We start from the raw sequence: 15,470 nt of genomic DNA on the forward strand, positions 1-15,470 counted from the left end.
AAATTAGAATACAACTCAAATTAAATACTCATATGAAAATATTCAAATATAAATGGTTAAAAAAAAATACATAATAAACGAGAGATGTCAACTCTTTGTTCATAATCTAACTAACCCTTCCCAAAGAGAAAACATGAGTATTAATACTAGGGCTAGAAAATAGTAAGTGATGTGTAAAATATCTCTAAGATAGGCCCTTAAATATGCTTAGACCCACAGTTGAAAAAACTGTCAACTTCACCCCATTCGTGGAGCCATTTGGAGTTCAGTTCCATGTTTCCCAAACTACTCTTTTTTCTTCCATTCTGTTCAGCTCCACAAACTCAATCGGCTCCACCATTGACTTCACGAACTCAATTAGCTCCAGAATTAAAGTCCACAAACTTGGGCTGCCTTCTCCAACTTCTTCTTCTTTAGTTCAAGCTCTATATCATGATCTTCCTTCCACACAAGAATGGTAAAATATGTTGTGGTCTTCTCCAAAAGAGATCCACTAAAGCTTCCCACTTTATCATAAGTAATCCACAAGCTTGTAGCTCCTTCACTTAGCTACGAGTGAAAGATCTTGAAGATAAAGGTACGAGATAATATGTATCAGTTTTCTACAGCATAATGAACTCTTTCAAATCCTAAAAATATGAGTTTCACCATCGACATCTAGAGCAGTCATGTTATGATCCAGCATAGTGACACTATATTATTGGACATCACGCTTTAAAATGTTAGGAGGGCTGCGATCAAATCTAGTAATGTTACTTGAGAATAGTGCAAAAACACTTACCAATTATCTTATATATGAGTTTATTACTTATTATTTTGATCTGATTCCCTATTCACAATTTATTCGAATACTTCATCTTTATGAGAACTCTAAAGAATGAGTATAAGTTGAAAAAACTGACCAACTTACATAATTAAGCAAATTACAAGAAATTCAATTAAGCAAATTCATATAAAATCAACTCACAAGACTACTATGTAGCCTCGAGGATTCATGTCCCCTTCGGTAAACCTCAGTTTATTGCAAGCCATAGGGTAGTGGCATTTACATGATCAAATTTAAGAATAATCATGTTGAAGACGTTCTTAATTTTTTAGTTTATTTGTATCTCCTCACTCTCACTATTAGACACATGAGTATTGTAAGAATAGAAAAAAGAGATGCCATGTTACATCATTGGGGCGTCATCCACGGAGGTTTCATCTCATTTACAGTCTTGTAAGGTGGTTACTATACGAGCATAAAAGAATAATTATTGCATGTTCTTACTTAATGTCATCCCCTAGTTTGATATTACAATGCCTAAACTTATATGTGAGATACATTCGGAAGATGATGTTGGATGATATATAATTGCCTACTTTATTGATAAAAAATGACGAATTCTTGCAATGTTTTTGATAAACAATGTCACTTATGTTAACGTTTGTGATGAACTTGAAGTGGACAATAAAATAGCTGGCACAAACAGCAAAATCATACAAAATTTTTAGATGAGTAGAGCTCAGTAACTAATACTACCATAATAGCATATGGACAATTGCTTCTAATATATGACAAGTGCTTAGGCTCTATGTAAAATAAAAGAGGGCAAAAATAATGAGATGAACTAGTATCCAATCAAATGCTTGAGTGAGTAATATCACACTATTGACTAGAATGATTTTCAAAAATGCCAACAAAAGAAAGAACTATTTTTTGGTCTTAGGTGCAAGTCGATCTTTCATGATGATTCATCTAAACTTTAGAACACTTTGGTCTAAAATTTACTGAAATCGATTGTGAAATGCATGAATTATAGTAATAAAGTTTTGTAAAACAAGAATAAATATAAGCGTAGCCTCAAAAAGGGCTATTTGAGAAAATTAGCCTTAGGTGTTGAGTTGATGAACTAACCCAACTTCTAAAAGAACCTTCGAGACTCCAGAGAGGACCCTCTAAACTAGCCTAAAGGGTATGGTCCTAAATAGAAAGTAGAAACCGCCCTCTTCTCACAAGAAAAGTAAAATCACAAACAGAAAAGCAAGAAAGAAGAAACTCGCAAAATACTACTATCACAAACAGCCAAACATTTGATTCCCGGTTTCACACACACACACAGCGAAAAAGCGCCCTAAAATCTCCTTACATTTTCCTCTTCCGTCAAACAATGGCGAATGATTCCGGTATCAACCAACCGTCGTCGTCGTCGACGGCAGCGGCGGCGTCACCATCGCCGTCGTCGTCTGCGGCGGATTCGTATATCGGAAGTTTCATTAGTCTGACATCCAAGTCTGAGATTCGTTACGAAGGAGTGCTTTATTATCTTAATCCTCAAGACTCTTCCCTTGGCTTGAAGAACGGTATTAGAATTTAACAACGCGTTTGTCTCTTGTCATATTTCTTATTAAATTATCCTCCTTAAAATTAATAATAATGAATAAATTTTCTGGTGATTTATTACTTATATTTATGCGCACATTATTTTATCTGTCTATTTTGTTGTTAATAGAAAACTGGAAATGAATTATCGCTTAGTTTGGAAAAATATCTTTATGTATATGTGGTTTATTTTTAGAAACTGGACAAGATATTGAATCGGAAAATTGAGCAGGTCAAGGGCCATTTATATAGACTTTGATCAATTGTAATTGACATGCGACAACTTAAATATCTAGAACACGTGCACAGAGTCGGAACGCAATCCGAGGGACAACTTATGACCAGGTTATATTTTGTAGTAGAATTTTTGTAGGCTAAGAATCTAGGGAAACAGGCCAGCAAATTATCTAAAAACGGGAGAATTGAAGCATTAGTTTTGGGATTATGAGCTCAGGTGTTGGGCTGATAGTAACTCGCTGAAGAGAGTGAGAGAGGGAGAGTTCTAATTGACTGTGTACTTCTTGCTTGGAATGAAACTTCCGATATACGAATACGAATCCGCCGCAGACGAATCCGATATACAAATTAGCCAGAATGGCTTGTTAGTTCAGATTGTCAAACTGCCATTTCTGCTAAATATCTGGAAGTATTACAGTTTTCAGTGTTGTCAAATGTGAAAGGCTCAAAGATGCCTCAAGGTCTGTGGAGGATGTAAATGCAAAGTGCTGTTAAAGCTCATTTCTTTAGTGAAAAACTGTGCTGATGAAGAAATATACGCATCTGTTATATATAAAATGCAAGAAGAAATACTACTAATACAAAAAGTGATTATATGGACAAAGGAATTGAAGAAGCTGCAATTGAGTGAGTTATATGAAGTAAGAACAATGTCAATTGACTTTAAGACCTATTTAAAATTCTGTTTTAGAATTTAGGAGGAGTGCATTACATCAAATTTCTATTTTCCTACGGGCCACCTTTTGCCTGGTAATAGTTAGAGCAAACAGTGTCCATTCTAAGTATCTAACTTTAGACCATTGGTTAGTTTGGTGAGGTTGGCAAAATAATGCTTCTAAATTATCTTTTGATTGGTTCTTTCAATAATATGGCTTTGGCCCATTTATATGTCACACTTTCCTCATGGGTTAATTTAAAATGTTTGACACACTTGGGCAACCAATAACTGGTTATACACTATTGGGTTTAATCCTCCAAATTTCTAATCCAGTTTGATATCTTTCTATGAAACTATCAATTCCACAATTCAGATAAACCTGAGAATGGTTATTTTCCATCTCAAAAAAAAAAAAAAAATCTCAGAATGGTTTTTCTCTTATTAGAAAATGTACTATATACAACGTATAAATATTTATTTGTGTTACCATTACTGAAGTCTAACCAGTAATGGTAACACAAATAAATATTTATACGTTTATGGTTGAGTTGACTTGCATAAAATGGGGTAAATGGAGAAGCGTCGCCCTTCACCCTTGTGTGAATCACTGGTTTTCCTTGATGGAATAAAGTTTAGTTTTTCGTTGCGCTGCTTTGTTGCATTTCTTTGTAAATCATTAGTTTCACAAGAACTTGTGCATTACAATTGTGATTCCCTAGATAGAGGATTAAAATGATAATTTTAGAAGGGGATGTTGGCTGCATGTTTATGATTATTTCCATTTCGGAACTCCCAGCAATTATTGAAAAAAAAACTTCTGTTGACCCATGTTCTATTTACAGTGAGATCATACGGAACTGAGGGGCGTAAGAAAGACAGTCCACAGGTTCCTCCAAATGATAGAGTTTATGACTACATTTTGTTTCGTGGGAGTGACATTAAGGTACGTGGATATATTTTGATGGTATAGAAAGCTTGGTTTTACTTTTAGTAAAGAGACTCAACGCAGTCTGTTAATGTGATGCTACCTCTTTTAATCATATATACTTATCCTCAAATAGCTACGCCTAAAATTTTTAATTTCTTATTTTTATATACTAGCACTGACTATTTTCTGGACCTTGTTAGCTCTGATCCTAGCTTTTTTTTTTTTTTTTTTTTGGGGTGGGGGTGGGTGGGGAGGGGGTTTCTTAGCACACCTAACAGTCATCTCGCTTTGTATCTTTTTTTTCTTATGCATCTTCTTGATGCCTTTTTAATGATAACACCATCTGAAATTAACTAAACTGTGCATGCTGTTACATATCATTACTCGATGAGAACCAATTATACGTTCTGACAGGGAGTTATTGTGCCATGTCATGTTGACTATGTCTCTTATGAATTCGCTTCATTTGATCTAACTAATTAGAATAGTGAGCATATATTCAAAATATTTATATAATATTTCATTATTTTGGGAATGGTATGTTCTGCTGATACCGGACAACCTAAAGGGGATTTTGTGCAGAACTTTTGTGCACGCGTATGTGTATATATGTTGATATATATTGATTAATCAAGTCAATGGATAAAGTTGCACCAAGACGCTACCAAAAGAACATATTTGCATACAACATTAGTCTTACCAAAAAACTGATCCAACTATCTATACAAAAAGGGATCTTTCTTTACAATTAAAATATAAATTAAACATGAAGAAACTCCTAAGAGAGGCTTTTCACTTCTTTGAAATAATCTTCTGGTCTTCCTCCAAATCTTCCAAAATAGACAATGGTGCGGTTTTGAAAATTGGAACACCTACTAGTTAAGAGATCCTGTAGCTAGGCTCCGATTGGTCTCTGTCTTTTTTTTTTTTTTTTTTTTTTTCCGTTTGACGGATCTGTGATGTGGCCACATTGGGTATACTACAACAACTGCTTCGATACCAAGTTAGTTGGGGTCGACTATGTTAATCCTCACTGTCTATGTCGTTCCATATGGACTTGGTCTGTGGCTTTGCTCATATTTGCCGGTCCCAGGCCTAAATAGACTAAGAAGGGTTGCCGTAGGTTGACAACCAGCATAAACCTAGTCAATTACGTTGCTGCCATGTTTCATATACTTGCCCAACTTTTTTATTTATTTAAAAGAATCAGGTAAAGTAACGTTTCATTAGAAAGCTTCCAGAAGATGGAACTGAGTATACTTGGCCAACTTCTTAATAGTATTAGATTGGAAAAAAGATGTTTTTCCCTTTGTTAAAATAACTCTCAGCTGTTATATACAAGAAGTCTACCTAGTTTGCAAAAACCTCTCTGTCATATTTCCATAGTGTGATGATCTCTTTGAAGCATTTGGAGTGATTTCATTGCTTCAATTTCTTTGTAGATTTTGTAGTTCACTAATATCTTTGTGGTAACGGGTTTCTTTTTTGGGCAGAACATCATCATTTCCTCTCTTAGCCATTGCATTTTGATTTCTAAGAAAAATATCTTCTCTTTCAGGATTTGCAAGTAAAGTCCTCTCCACCTCCTCAAGTGGAAGAATCATTGGATAACGATCCTGCAATTATTCAGGTGCTTAATCTCCATGTTAATTTACAAGAGATGACACCTTAAATTTTCTATTGGTAAAATTTGCATGGAAATTGTTCTGATTTTATTTACCAAAAAAAATAAAAAAACTGATAGTAGTGCTAGAGTTTATATTTACTCCAAGTCATGTAATGCCATTCTTATTCCTGTAGGCACGCTGTGCTGGAGTCCATCCAAGCTCTTCAAAACCAGTTTCGCTGAATGGTGGATCTTTGACAGAATATGGCACTTACAAGGGACCTGCTTCCTTGAATAGTGTGCCAGCTTCACATCAATCAGTAAACCATTTTGAACAAGGCAGTTCTGAGGCAACTCAATCCAACTTTGGTTCTTATACAACGCCAACTTACGGACAAAGACACAGTGAACCTGCAAGCAGTCACCGTGCTCCACAGCATTCTCTTCTACCTGCTGTTTCACATCCAATGATGCAGGATTTGCTGCAGGCTTATCCACTCCAGGGTCCTGAACCTTTCACATCAACTGTTCTATCAAAATCCGTAGCTTCAGTGCCTTTGGTTAACACTGCAAATTCTTTATCTTTAACTAGTAGACATAGTCTTGCACCCGCACCCCAACAACTTCCCATGGCTCCTAGTACTAACATTATATCTCCCTTATTAAATGTATCATCTTCAATGTCTTCTTATGCGTATGCTCCTTCTGCATTTGCCCAATCTGGTCAAAATGTGGGTTCTTATGCGTATGCTCCTTCGGCATTTCCCCAATCTGGTCAAAGTGTGGGCAACTCTGGTGCTCCAATCCTTGCTAGAATAGGTTCTAACACTTCACCCTTCTATCCTGTATCCCCAGTTGTAGATTCCTCATCAGGTGTCTTTCCACAGCAACCCCCTAGACTGCTAACTCCGGATCAGTTATCTCTACCCAGATTATCTGGGCAATTATATTCAGATCAGAAGGACCTTGGTGCTCTGAGCTCAGAACCTTTGAATCCCTCATCACTTGCTACTCCAGCAGTCCAAGCGCCATTGTTGCCATTGCCACCTGCTGCGAAGAAGGTTATTTAACTCTTCCTTTTTTATGAGTGGCTAGTTGATGTTTTTCCTGTAGTTATTATTGCCTATAATATAGAACTATCTGCTGCCCTTATGTAGTTCAATCGCCTTATTGTTTGTAGTGGCAAGTGTATTGGATATCAATTTTAAAGTGGTTGAATCGTTGTGACATTGATTCTGCTTATTATTAAAGTGGCTTATGTTTCGACAAATGACTTCTTTACCATGTAGATCAGCTGCCTGCTCGCGTGTCTTCTTTATTTGGGGTATGGTCCGTCTAGACATCTAAGAAATGTGATATATGCTTGATGGTTTGATTCTATCGCTGTTTTCTCCTTTGCCTTAAAATTCTAAGGTCACATTTATTTCCTCTATTGATTTATACATAGTTTGCTGCATGTTTCTGAGGGGTAAATCCAATTGGATGACATGCCATGGACAATAATGCCTTTGCTATAAACTTGTAACCGTAAGTGGGCATACATTTATTTTGGCTCTTATTTGGAAAAAGAAAAAATCTAGAGCTAGAACTTAGTAAAAATTTAGTAAAAATAAGGAAATTTTTGAGAATGTTGGATTGACAGTGCAGAGACGGCAGATAGAATACTCTTGTAAGAGGTCTGTGGCCCTACATAAGCAGTTTTTTTGGATTTAAGACGCAAAAGCTTATGCCTCTTTCCACTCTTTGAAGCTTAAGTAAACTTTTTATATAAGGTGTGCCCGTAAAGTGTAGAACATGTGGTGGGTATGAGTAGGTTAGGACTTAGGATGAAAGTTAGTTATTTGATGTAGGATGACATATTAAGGCCTCTCACAGAGGGGAGGGTGGAAGGGGTGTATTTTCTGAGTATGATAGTTAAGAGAGAAACAATGGCAGGATAGCACCAGTCTTGTGAAAATTAACTCTGCATTTTAGGTTTTACCACCGGCAACTCAAGCTGAAAATCTGGAATTTACAAGGATGAAGAAAGAGATTTGGGCCAAAGGAACCAAAGAGATGGAACAAAAGGCTCGGGTGGTGGGGTTATGCAAGATCAAGAAGACCTAGAGTCCAAGAAATTCAAGAAGTCCAAGAATCTTAAGATTAGGATTTCTTCTTCGTAAAGATTAGGATTTCTTATTTTCTCGTTTAGTAAGATTATATTTGTAATTCTAGTCAAACTAGGATTGTTAGTTGGTATATCCATTTCTTTTAGAACTCCTTTTCCTATTTTAGTTATAATAGGCTTTTCTTAACCTTATTTTTATTCTAGTTCAATTAGGATTTTTTTCCTTAACCTCATCAATTTTACTCCTTGTATGGCCTATTTAAAAGGCTCAATATGTTAAAAAGACACTGGTGATTAGTTTTTCTAAGCTCTTGATTCAAAAACATGTTATTTCATTATTTTTCTAAGCTCTTGCTTCAAAAACGTGATTTATCTTTTATTTCATTGTTCTTCCTTTATTTAACGCTTCTTGCAATCTTGCGGGATTGAAAAACGGGTGGGTAAGGTTCTTTTCATCTTACATTCTTCTCACGTGAGTTTGAAGAACTCTTTTGCTAGTTTTGTGAAAAACTTTAGCGAGTTGCTTTTGTTTTTCTCTTTTCTTTGTGCTTGAGACGTGCAAAACCTTGAAAGTACGTCAATTTGGTATCAGAGCACAGTTTCCAGGTCTCGAGTCTTGATTTGCTATTATTCATCATGTTCCTAGAGAAGCAAGTAGCAAGTTTGGAATCCTCTTCAATCAATCTAAAATTTAAAATTTAGAGATTAAGAACTACAGCCCTTGTACGAGCCAACGAAGAAATTAAAGTGCAGCTAGATGGCTTAAAGAACCATCAAGACACAACATACCGGTGTTACCGCGACGTTTTCCACTTCGAGATCCATCAATTCAACCGCGTAGAGCAGGATATATTGAGCAAGCGGAAGAAGCTATAGCTGACCAAGGCATGAGAGTGTCAAGGCACCATGCCGAATATAATAAATTTTTGGATAATCAAGGGAGTGAAGAGGACGAAACTGATGAAGACCATTATCAAAGATATGAGAAACATGCATGGGATCCAAAATTTGACGATTTACCACTAAAGTTGTATGACAATCCATTAGATTATCCAACAATGTGTGTTATTGACTTTCCGTCTTTCAGAGATGCTCAACACAATATTGACTTGATTGTTGACTCTATCACTCCAAATAAGTTAGCATATTGCATTAATCCTAAAGTCCATAAAAATATACATGAATAAAGAAGAGTTTAAGCCTTTGAGGTATGTTGGAGAAACAAGATGTCTTCCAGTCGTAAATATATATGGCTATCATCAAAGTGACTATTGGTCTACAAGTGTTGCAATTGATGCATTCGATCTCCATGCTTAATTCAAAGCTTGACATGGGGTTGGTTAAGTTCCATGAAGGTCTAACACCAATAACTTCATGTCATGAGTTGAAGTTTGAGAGTCAACATAGAAAGATTACATGGAGAAGGCTGGATAGAAATTGAAACTTAGAAAGTGGGATTTAGTTCGACCACATGTTAAGTTTTCTTACAACGCGAAAAAGCTCTATGATAAGTTAGCAAAATGTAATTTGAAGCCTGGTGAGCATTGGGTCCCTATTCTTTACTATAGCAAATCTTGAGCCGTCTATGGAGTATGTTAGACTCGAGACGAGTCTTTTTCAACCAGGGGAGAATGATGCAAGATCAAGAAGACCTAGAATCCAAGAATCTTAAGATTAGGATTTCTTCTCCGTAAAGATTATGATTTCTTATTCCCCTTTTTAGTAGGATTATATTTGTAGTTCTAGTCAAACTAGGATTGTTAGTTGGTATATCCGTTTCTTCTAGAACTTCCTTTCCTATTTTAGTTAGAATAGGCTTTTCTTTACCTTATTTTTATTCTAGTTCAATTAGGATTAATTTTCCTTAACCTCATCAATTTTACTCATTGTAAGGCCTATTTAAAAGGCTCAATATGCTAAAAAAATATTGGTGATTAGTTTTCTAAGCTCTTGCTTCAAAAACGTGATTTATCTTTTATTTCATTCTTCTTCCTTTTTCAACGTCCTTGCAATCTTGCGAGATTGAGAAACGAGTGGGTAAGGTTCTTTTCATCTTGTATTCTTTTCACGTGAGTTTGAAGAACGCTTTCGCTAGTTTTGTGAAAAACTTTAGCGATGTGCTTTTGTTTTTCTCTTTTCTTTGTGCTTGAGAGGTGCAAAACCTTGAAAGTACATCATGGGGGGTTTATGAACAATGATTTGTCTAAGAAGTTAATTATTTAAACGAGAAGTATTAGCCCACTTCTACGTTGCTTGGGCACTTTAAGATGAGAATTGCATTAAAATAGCTGCTGTAACAATCGTCGTGATCCAGAAGTTTAGGGACTTCAAGATCCATATCATTTCCGAAAGAGTTGCAAAACAAATGATGCTTCCTTAACAATGCAAATCACCTTTGCTTTGGAAGTTTCTTTGCTTTATATGGGAAAACCTTCTGGTTCTGCTTTATACATTTTTATGCCTCTGGAAGCAATTTCATGGACATCTAGCTTCTGACAATTTTTATTTTTTGTTAAACTGTTGCAGTTGCAATCATCTTCTGAGTTTACTGAAGAATTCGATTTTGTTGCAATGAATGGGAAGTTTAATAAGGATGAAGTATGGGGTTATCTTGGAAAAGCAAAACAAACAGCTAAAACAATGGACAGTGAGGACATTGGCAATGAGAACAAGGGGAATGAAGACGGTTATGGCTTGGATTGTAATGCTGATCCCAAAGTAGGTGTCACGTTTAGCATGTATAATTGAATTATCCACACGCTACTTTGTATTATATTCCTCTTTACCAGCTCTTGAGTCGTGTCACGTGTATTATGATCACCATAAGCATTTAAGTTTGACCATATAATTCTTATTCTGTTCTCTGTGCAGCCTGCCTATAATAAGGATGACTTCTTTGATAATATATCTCGTAACACAGTTGCTCGTGGAGGTAGGAATGGGCAGAATCGTTTTTCTCAGAGGATGAGGCAGGATACTGAGGTTTGTCTCAAATAAGTATTCACTGGATTTTGACCAAATATTACAAACTACTGGTGGTAACTAAGTAGTTACTCCTTTTTTGTTTTTCTCCCAGACTTTTGGTAACCATCAACAGAGGCCTTATCCTGGATATGGTGGCTATGGGCCTGGACATGGTGGGCACCGTGGTGGCTATGGTAGGGGAAGGGGGTATAATAACTATGGCAGTAGGGGCCGTGGAGGGTACATGAGGATGTAGCATATTCAGAGGAGTATTGCCCGGTGTCTGCTTATTTCATTTTCAGAAGTACTCAAACAAATGTCAGAGAAAATCTCCCGCTAGTTTAATGACATTTGCTGAGGAGTTCAATACCAAACTGCCAATTACTACAGATACAGGTGTATTAGGAACTGTTTTTCATGGCTGGCTCATGTTGTTTTTGGTCCAGTGAGTCAGTTTTCTCTGTAGGCTTCTTTATGCAACTATTTCTATGGTATGGGTTCCATGGGAATTTGAGTTTTTTGATCAGTTCACTTGGTTCTGTTACCTAATTTACGCAACTTTTGCTCAAGGTGGATTGAGAGTCGTCATACTCCCAAACTGTAGTTTCTTTAGCTCAAATCGGACTGAGGAAGTAAACTTGTCTTCTTATCATTTTCTTCGGTTTAAAAAATCATGTTCTATCTTATACTTGTCTAGACCGAAATATCCTTTTAGTGACGTTTTCTAATGAAGGTGCACTTGCAGGTTAATATATTGCTTTAATTTCTCTTGCATTGCTAGCTCTGTTGCTATCATTATACTTTTGCTAGGTGCTCATTTTGTGCGTATATGGACCTCTTGGCAAAACGATGGTGGGGATATGCTTTGCCTGCATACTTAGATATAGGTTTTATTCTTATCATAGTGTTCGAAATTGTTCTGTAATTCGGTTGAAAGTTTATTATGGTTCTTTTTGTTCGAAATGTGGATTATTCTCAAAAATGGTGCAAGTCTTTCAACAGTTTTGCTGTAACATGCTCACTGTCTGTGAAAATTGGTTTTCGCGTCTCTATTGTTATATATATGAGGTCCCTGTGTAGACATAAGTTTTAGGCATTTAACGGTCATTCATTTCTAGCATCATTGTCTCATTCTTGATTAATATTGAATTTAATCCTAAATTTATGTGGAGATATCTCTTGAAAAATATTCAGATATTAACATTACTTAAAGAGTTACTGAAATATTTCTTACTATTGATGAAGTTAATGTTACGCTTGCTTAACAGGCAAGCTGCAAAATAGTTAATGTGATCAAACTATTGTCTTTGAACTCTAAATATTATGTCAAACTGCAAATAAACCTTTCAATTTAAAGAAACACTATAAAAACTTTTCTCGAGTTACTTCCCATGGGGAATAGGAACATAATTTTGGGAGGGGATCAGCACTGGTCCCTCTAATTAACATGTTGTGTTGAGATATTTTCTGGACAATTGACTAGTGTCTATGCATAATTTCGATGGTGGAGGATTGTTCTGACTGGTCACATGTATTGCTGACTCGTTGTAGTATTAATTTGAAAATTTCAAAGTAAATGGAGTAATATATTTCAAAGTATTCCTGATGCCAGATTGCAATTTGGTAAACATATCACCACCACGTGGGGAGGAAAAGAAGTGTATGCATTTACTATACCGTCACTATCCTTTTTATCCTATCACTTTATCTTACATTAGAAAGGGACCACACGAAAACCTAGGCCTTTACTAAATTCTCTTCCGTCCAGTACACTCCCCATCCTCTAAAAAAAAAAAAAAAAAAAAAATGTCCAAAACCTGCAAAATAGAATATTTTTGCTCATTTGCATTTGCACTGATTGATAATTGTATTCACTTCTTGCACTATAAAGTTGGATCTTGTGTGCTTTTCTTTTAGGATCGAGAGCTTTGATTCTCTATCAGAAAGAATAAGAAAAACTGTTGCTAAATCTGTCTATGCATCTTGTATTCATGTTGTTGAGGTATGTTGCCATCTTATTTCAACTTGGTTCTTCTTCCTTATTTTCAAGATGAAGGGAACAAGTGTTGAGCTCAAAGTTACAAAGACCAAAATTGCTGAAATAATGTAGACACCCTCTTTGACTATGTAACATTCACCATCAACCCATCCTTCACCCAGTGGCTGACTCTTGCTCATGCTACTGGCTGCCCCTATTAAAATTATTGCCATTACAAAGCTGACCCTGCAATTACACCATACGAAATATTATTTCCAATTATTACTAACTAATTTTGGAACTTGTTACTAATTTTATAATTAACTAGGCATAATTTCAGATTTCAGCACAACATTTTCTACATAGCTGTCCATGTGCTTATGCTCTTATGCTTTGAAGCTTGTCGAGAAAAAGAAAGCAAAAAGAGAGACAACATGAAACATATAATTAAAGATAATTATTTTATTCGTGGGTAAGTATAGCGGCACATGCACTACTATTTCTCCTGGGAAAATAAAGAAAGCTGAAACCAATTAAAAAAAAAAAGAAGAAGAAGAAATCTTTGAAATTATTTTCGTATGTTGCACGTTATGCTTCAACACTCGTACCTTGCCACTTCGTCACGTATCTATCTATTTTTAAGTTTTTATACAAGTGAAACTCAAAAGCAAGTAAAAAACGCAGTTACTATCCTATCAAACCAATATGTACAAAATTAAAGTTGTGCTACGCAATTTGATAATTTATCCTTATTTAGACATGATAAAAATAGTAGTTCCAATAAATCAATCATTTTGAATAAAGAGTAGAGGATTTGTAAAATTGCATGTTAGAAATGGATGCATCACCTACCATGAAAGAGCACAAATGAAGCCATTAATAAGCAGGGTGGGTTTTTTCTTAGCTTTCCAACTGTCCCTTGAGAAGAACATTCTGCATATCAACAAGTTCCCAATCACTTGAGCCATTAATAAACAAATTAAAGCTCCAATTCCCAATTCAAAAGCCACACTTCCAGGCAAGTAACACAATTTCCCATCAAACCTGAGATCTTTCTTCTGCAAATTAAATACAAACACACATAAAAAACCAAAAAAAATAAATAAATTTGGTTCAAGGGAAGTGTGTGGATATAAAACATAAAACAAACCTTTGTTTTCTTGAATTCAGCAACTATGCATAGAGTGATGGAGACAAGGCCAAGGGCAGTAACAAAGAAGACTAGAATTGGGTATATGAATTGGTGAGTTTCCATAACAGTATTTCCTTTTTTTTTCTCTTTATTCGAGTGTGTTTCAATGAGAGATGAAAGAGAATAAAGAAAAAAAGAAGACAAAAGTAGAAAAGAAGAGGTTTCAAAAAAAGCTTGAAGATTACTCAAAGAATAGTTTGGTGCTAGCCCTCTTTAATTTGGCGAAGGGCTGCAACTTTTTCATCAAGAGAAGACTTTGGTGTTTGATTTTCTTGGAAATATAGGCATCATTTCTTGATTTTAGTTGAGCCCTTTTTGGATCAATGCAATCTCATCCATGACATATCAACTAGTCAAATCCCAACTGTTCTAATGGTTTTTTCAAGTTGTTGTAGGAGAGAGACATGAAAGGGTTTTGGGGGGGGGGGGGGGGTTGTCTTTATGGTTAACTGAGGATCTTTTTATTTCTTGAATAGGTTTATGTGGGGAAGGGGAAATTAAGGCTGAGGACAGATTTCTATTATTAGATAAAATTATTGTAACAGATTTCTTGACATAATAAGTTTATTTCTTTAAATAAAGTAGTTTGGGAAATTATGGAGAACCCCGTGTTTTCTTCAATACTATAAAAGTAATTCCCTTTTTTGTAAGAAGAAAATATGCAATAGAATTTAAGTTATATACATCATCAATATCAGAAATTTTTACTCCACTAGATTACCTTCTTATGTTATATGTTTAAAAATTTTGTACTCTTGACTATTTTATACTCTTTCTCCTCCCCTTCACACTTAACAACTATCAATTCCATTCTACAAAAAAAAAAAAAAAAAAAAAAAAGCAGAAGGAAAGAGTTATTTAATTTCTCAATTAAAGATCAGATGAGGAAGTAGATAAATTGAACAAGACAGAAATAAGTAAATGTATTTGACGTATTGAGCTGTATCTGCCAGTGAACGATGCAATTTTGCCAAAATGATCTGGAAAGCAAAGAGACAAAAATTGATGAATTTGGTACTTAGATAGTGGAAGTGATTACTGAAATTTCCACAAAGACGGTGGAACCCACAATTGGATGCTTACAATCAGTTGCACTATTTTGGAACTATTTGAAATTAGACTTAAATGGGATTAGTAAAATGATTTTTTGGTGCCGAAGGGACGGCCCAGTTGGGTTTGGCAGGCGTTTTCGACACGGAAGACGTGAGTTTTATCCACCGCAATGCCTCTCTCGGTCTGAGCCTGTCGCACGGTATTTGCTTAATGCGATTTATATCCCTGTGTGGTTTGTCCACTATTATACAGTGGGGGTTTACCCATTGCTCACTCGAAGTCGAAGGGCAGAGACTGTAGAGACTGCGGGTTTTTCTGGGATTCCAAAAAAAAAAATTGATTTTTTGTCGTACTATGATTTATGAACATTTATTTCATGGTTAAG

General features: G+C 35.6%; 2 protein-coding genes across 3 annotated transcripts; one reads left to right on the plus strand and one right to left on the minus strand.

Moving 5' to 3' along the window:
- Positions 1–1,921: 1,921 nt before the first annotated feature.
- On the plus strand, positions 1,922–11,548 carry LOC104117011 (protein decapping 5-like). Of its 2 annotated transcripts, none has more exons than XM_009627986.4 (7): positions 1,922–2,343; positions 4,100–4,200; positions 5,744–5,815; positions 5,986–6,852; positions 10,425–10,616; positions 10,770–10,880; positions 10,975–11,548. In XM_009627986.4, exons 1-7 carry the CDS (start codon positions 2,151–2,153, stop codon positions 11,116–11,118), a joined length of 1,680 nt encoding a protein of 559 aa, XP_009626281.1. In that variant the 5' UTR covers positions 1,922–2,150; the 3' UTR covers positions 11,119–11,548. The 2 variants fall into 2 exon arrangements, with proteins under 2 accessions (XP_009626281.1, XP_009626282.1); XM_009627987.4 differs by lacking the exon at positions 1,922–2,343 and adding an exon at positions 2,401–3,240.
- Positions 11,549–12,419: 871 nt separating this feature from the next.
- LOC104117010 (protein MODIFYING WALL LIGNIN-1) lies at positions 12,420–14,497 on the minus strand. Its single transcript, XM_009627985.4, has 3 exons — positions 13,991–14,497; positions 13,693–13,898; positions 12,420–13,086 (listed from the first exon to the last, which is right to left on the minus strand). The coding sequence occupies exons 1-3, from the start codon at positions 14,093–14,095 to the stop codon at positions 12,852–12,854; spliced, it is 546 nt and encodes a 181-aa protein (XP_009626280.1). The 5' UTR covers positions 14,096–14,497; the 3' UTR covers positions 12,420–12,851.
- Between the last annotated feature and the right edge of the window lie 973 nt (positions 14,498–15,470).

Source organism: Nicotiana tomentosiformis, chromosome 8, assembly GCF_000390325.3.
Source record: "Nicotiana tomentosiformis chromosome 8, ASM39032v3, whole genome shotgun sequence".
NCBI classification, from domain to species: Eukaryota; Viridiplantae; Streptophyta; class Magnoliopsida; order Solanales; family Solanaceae; genus Nicotiana; species Nicotiana tomentosiformis.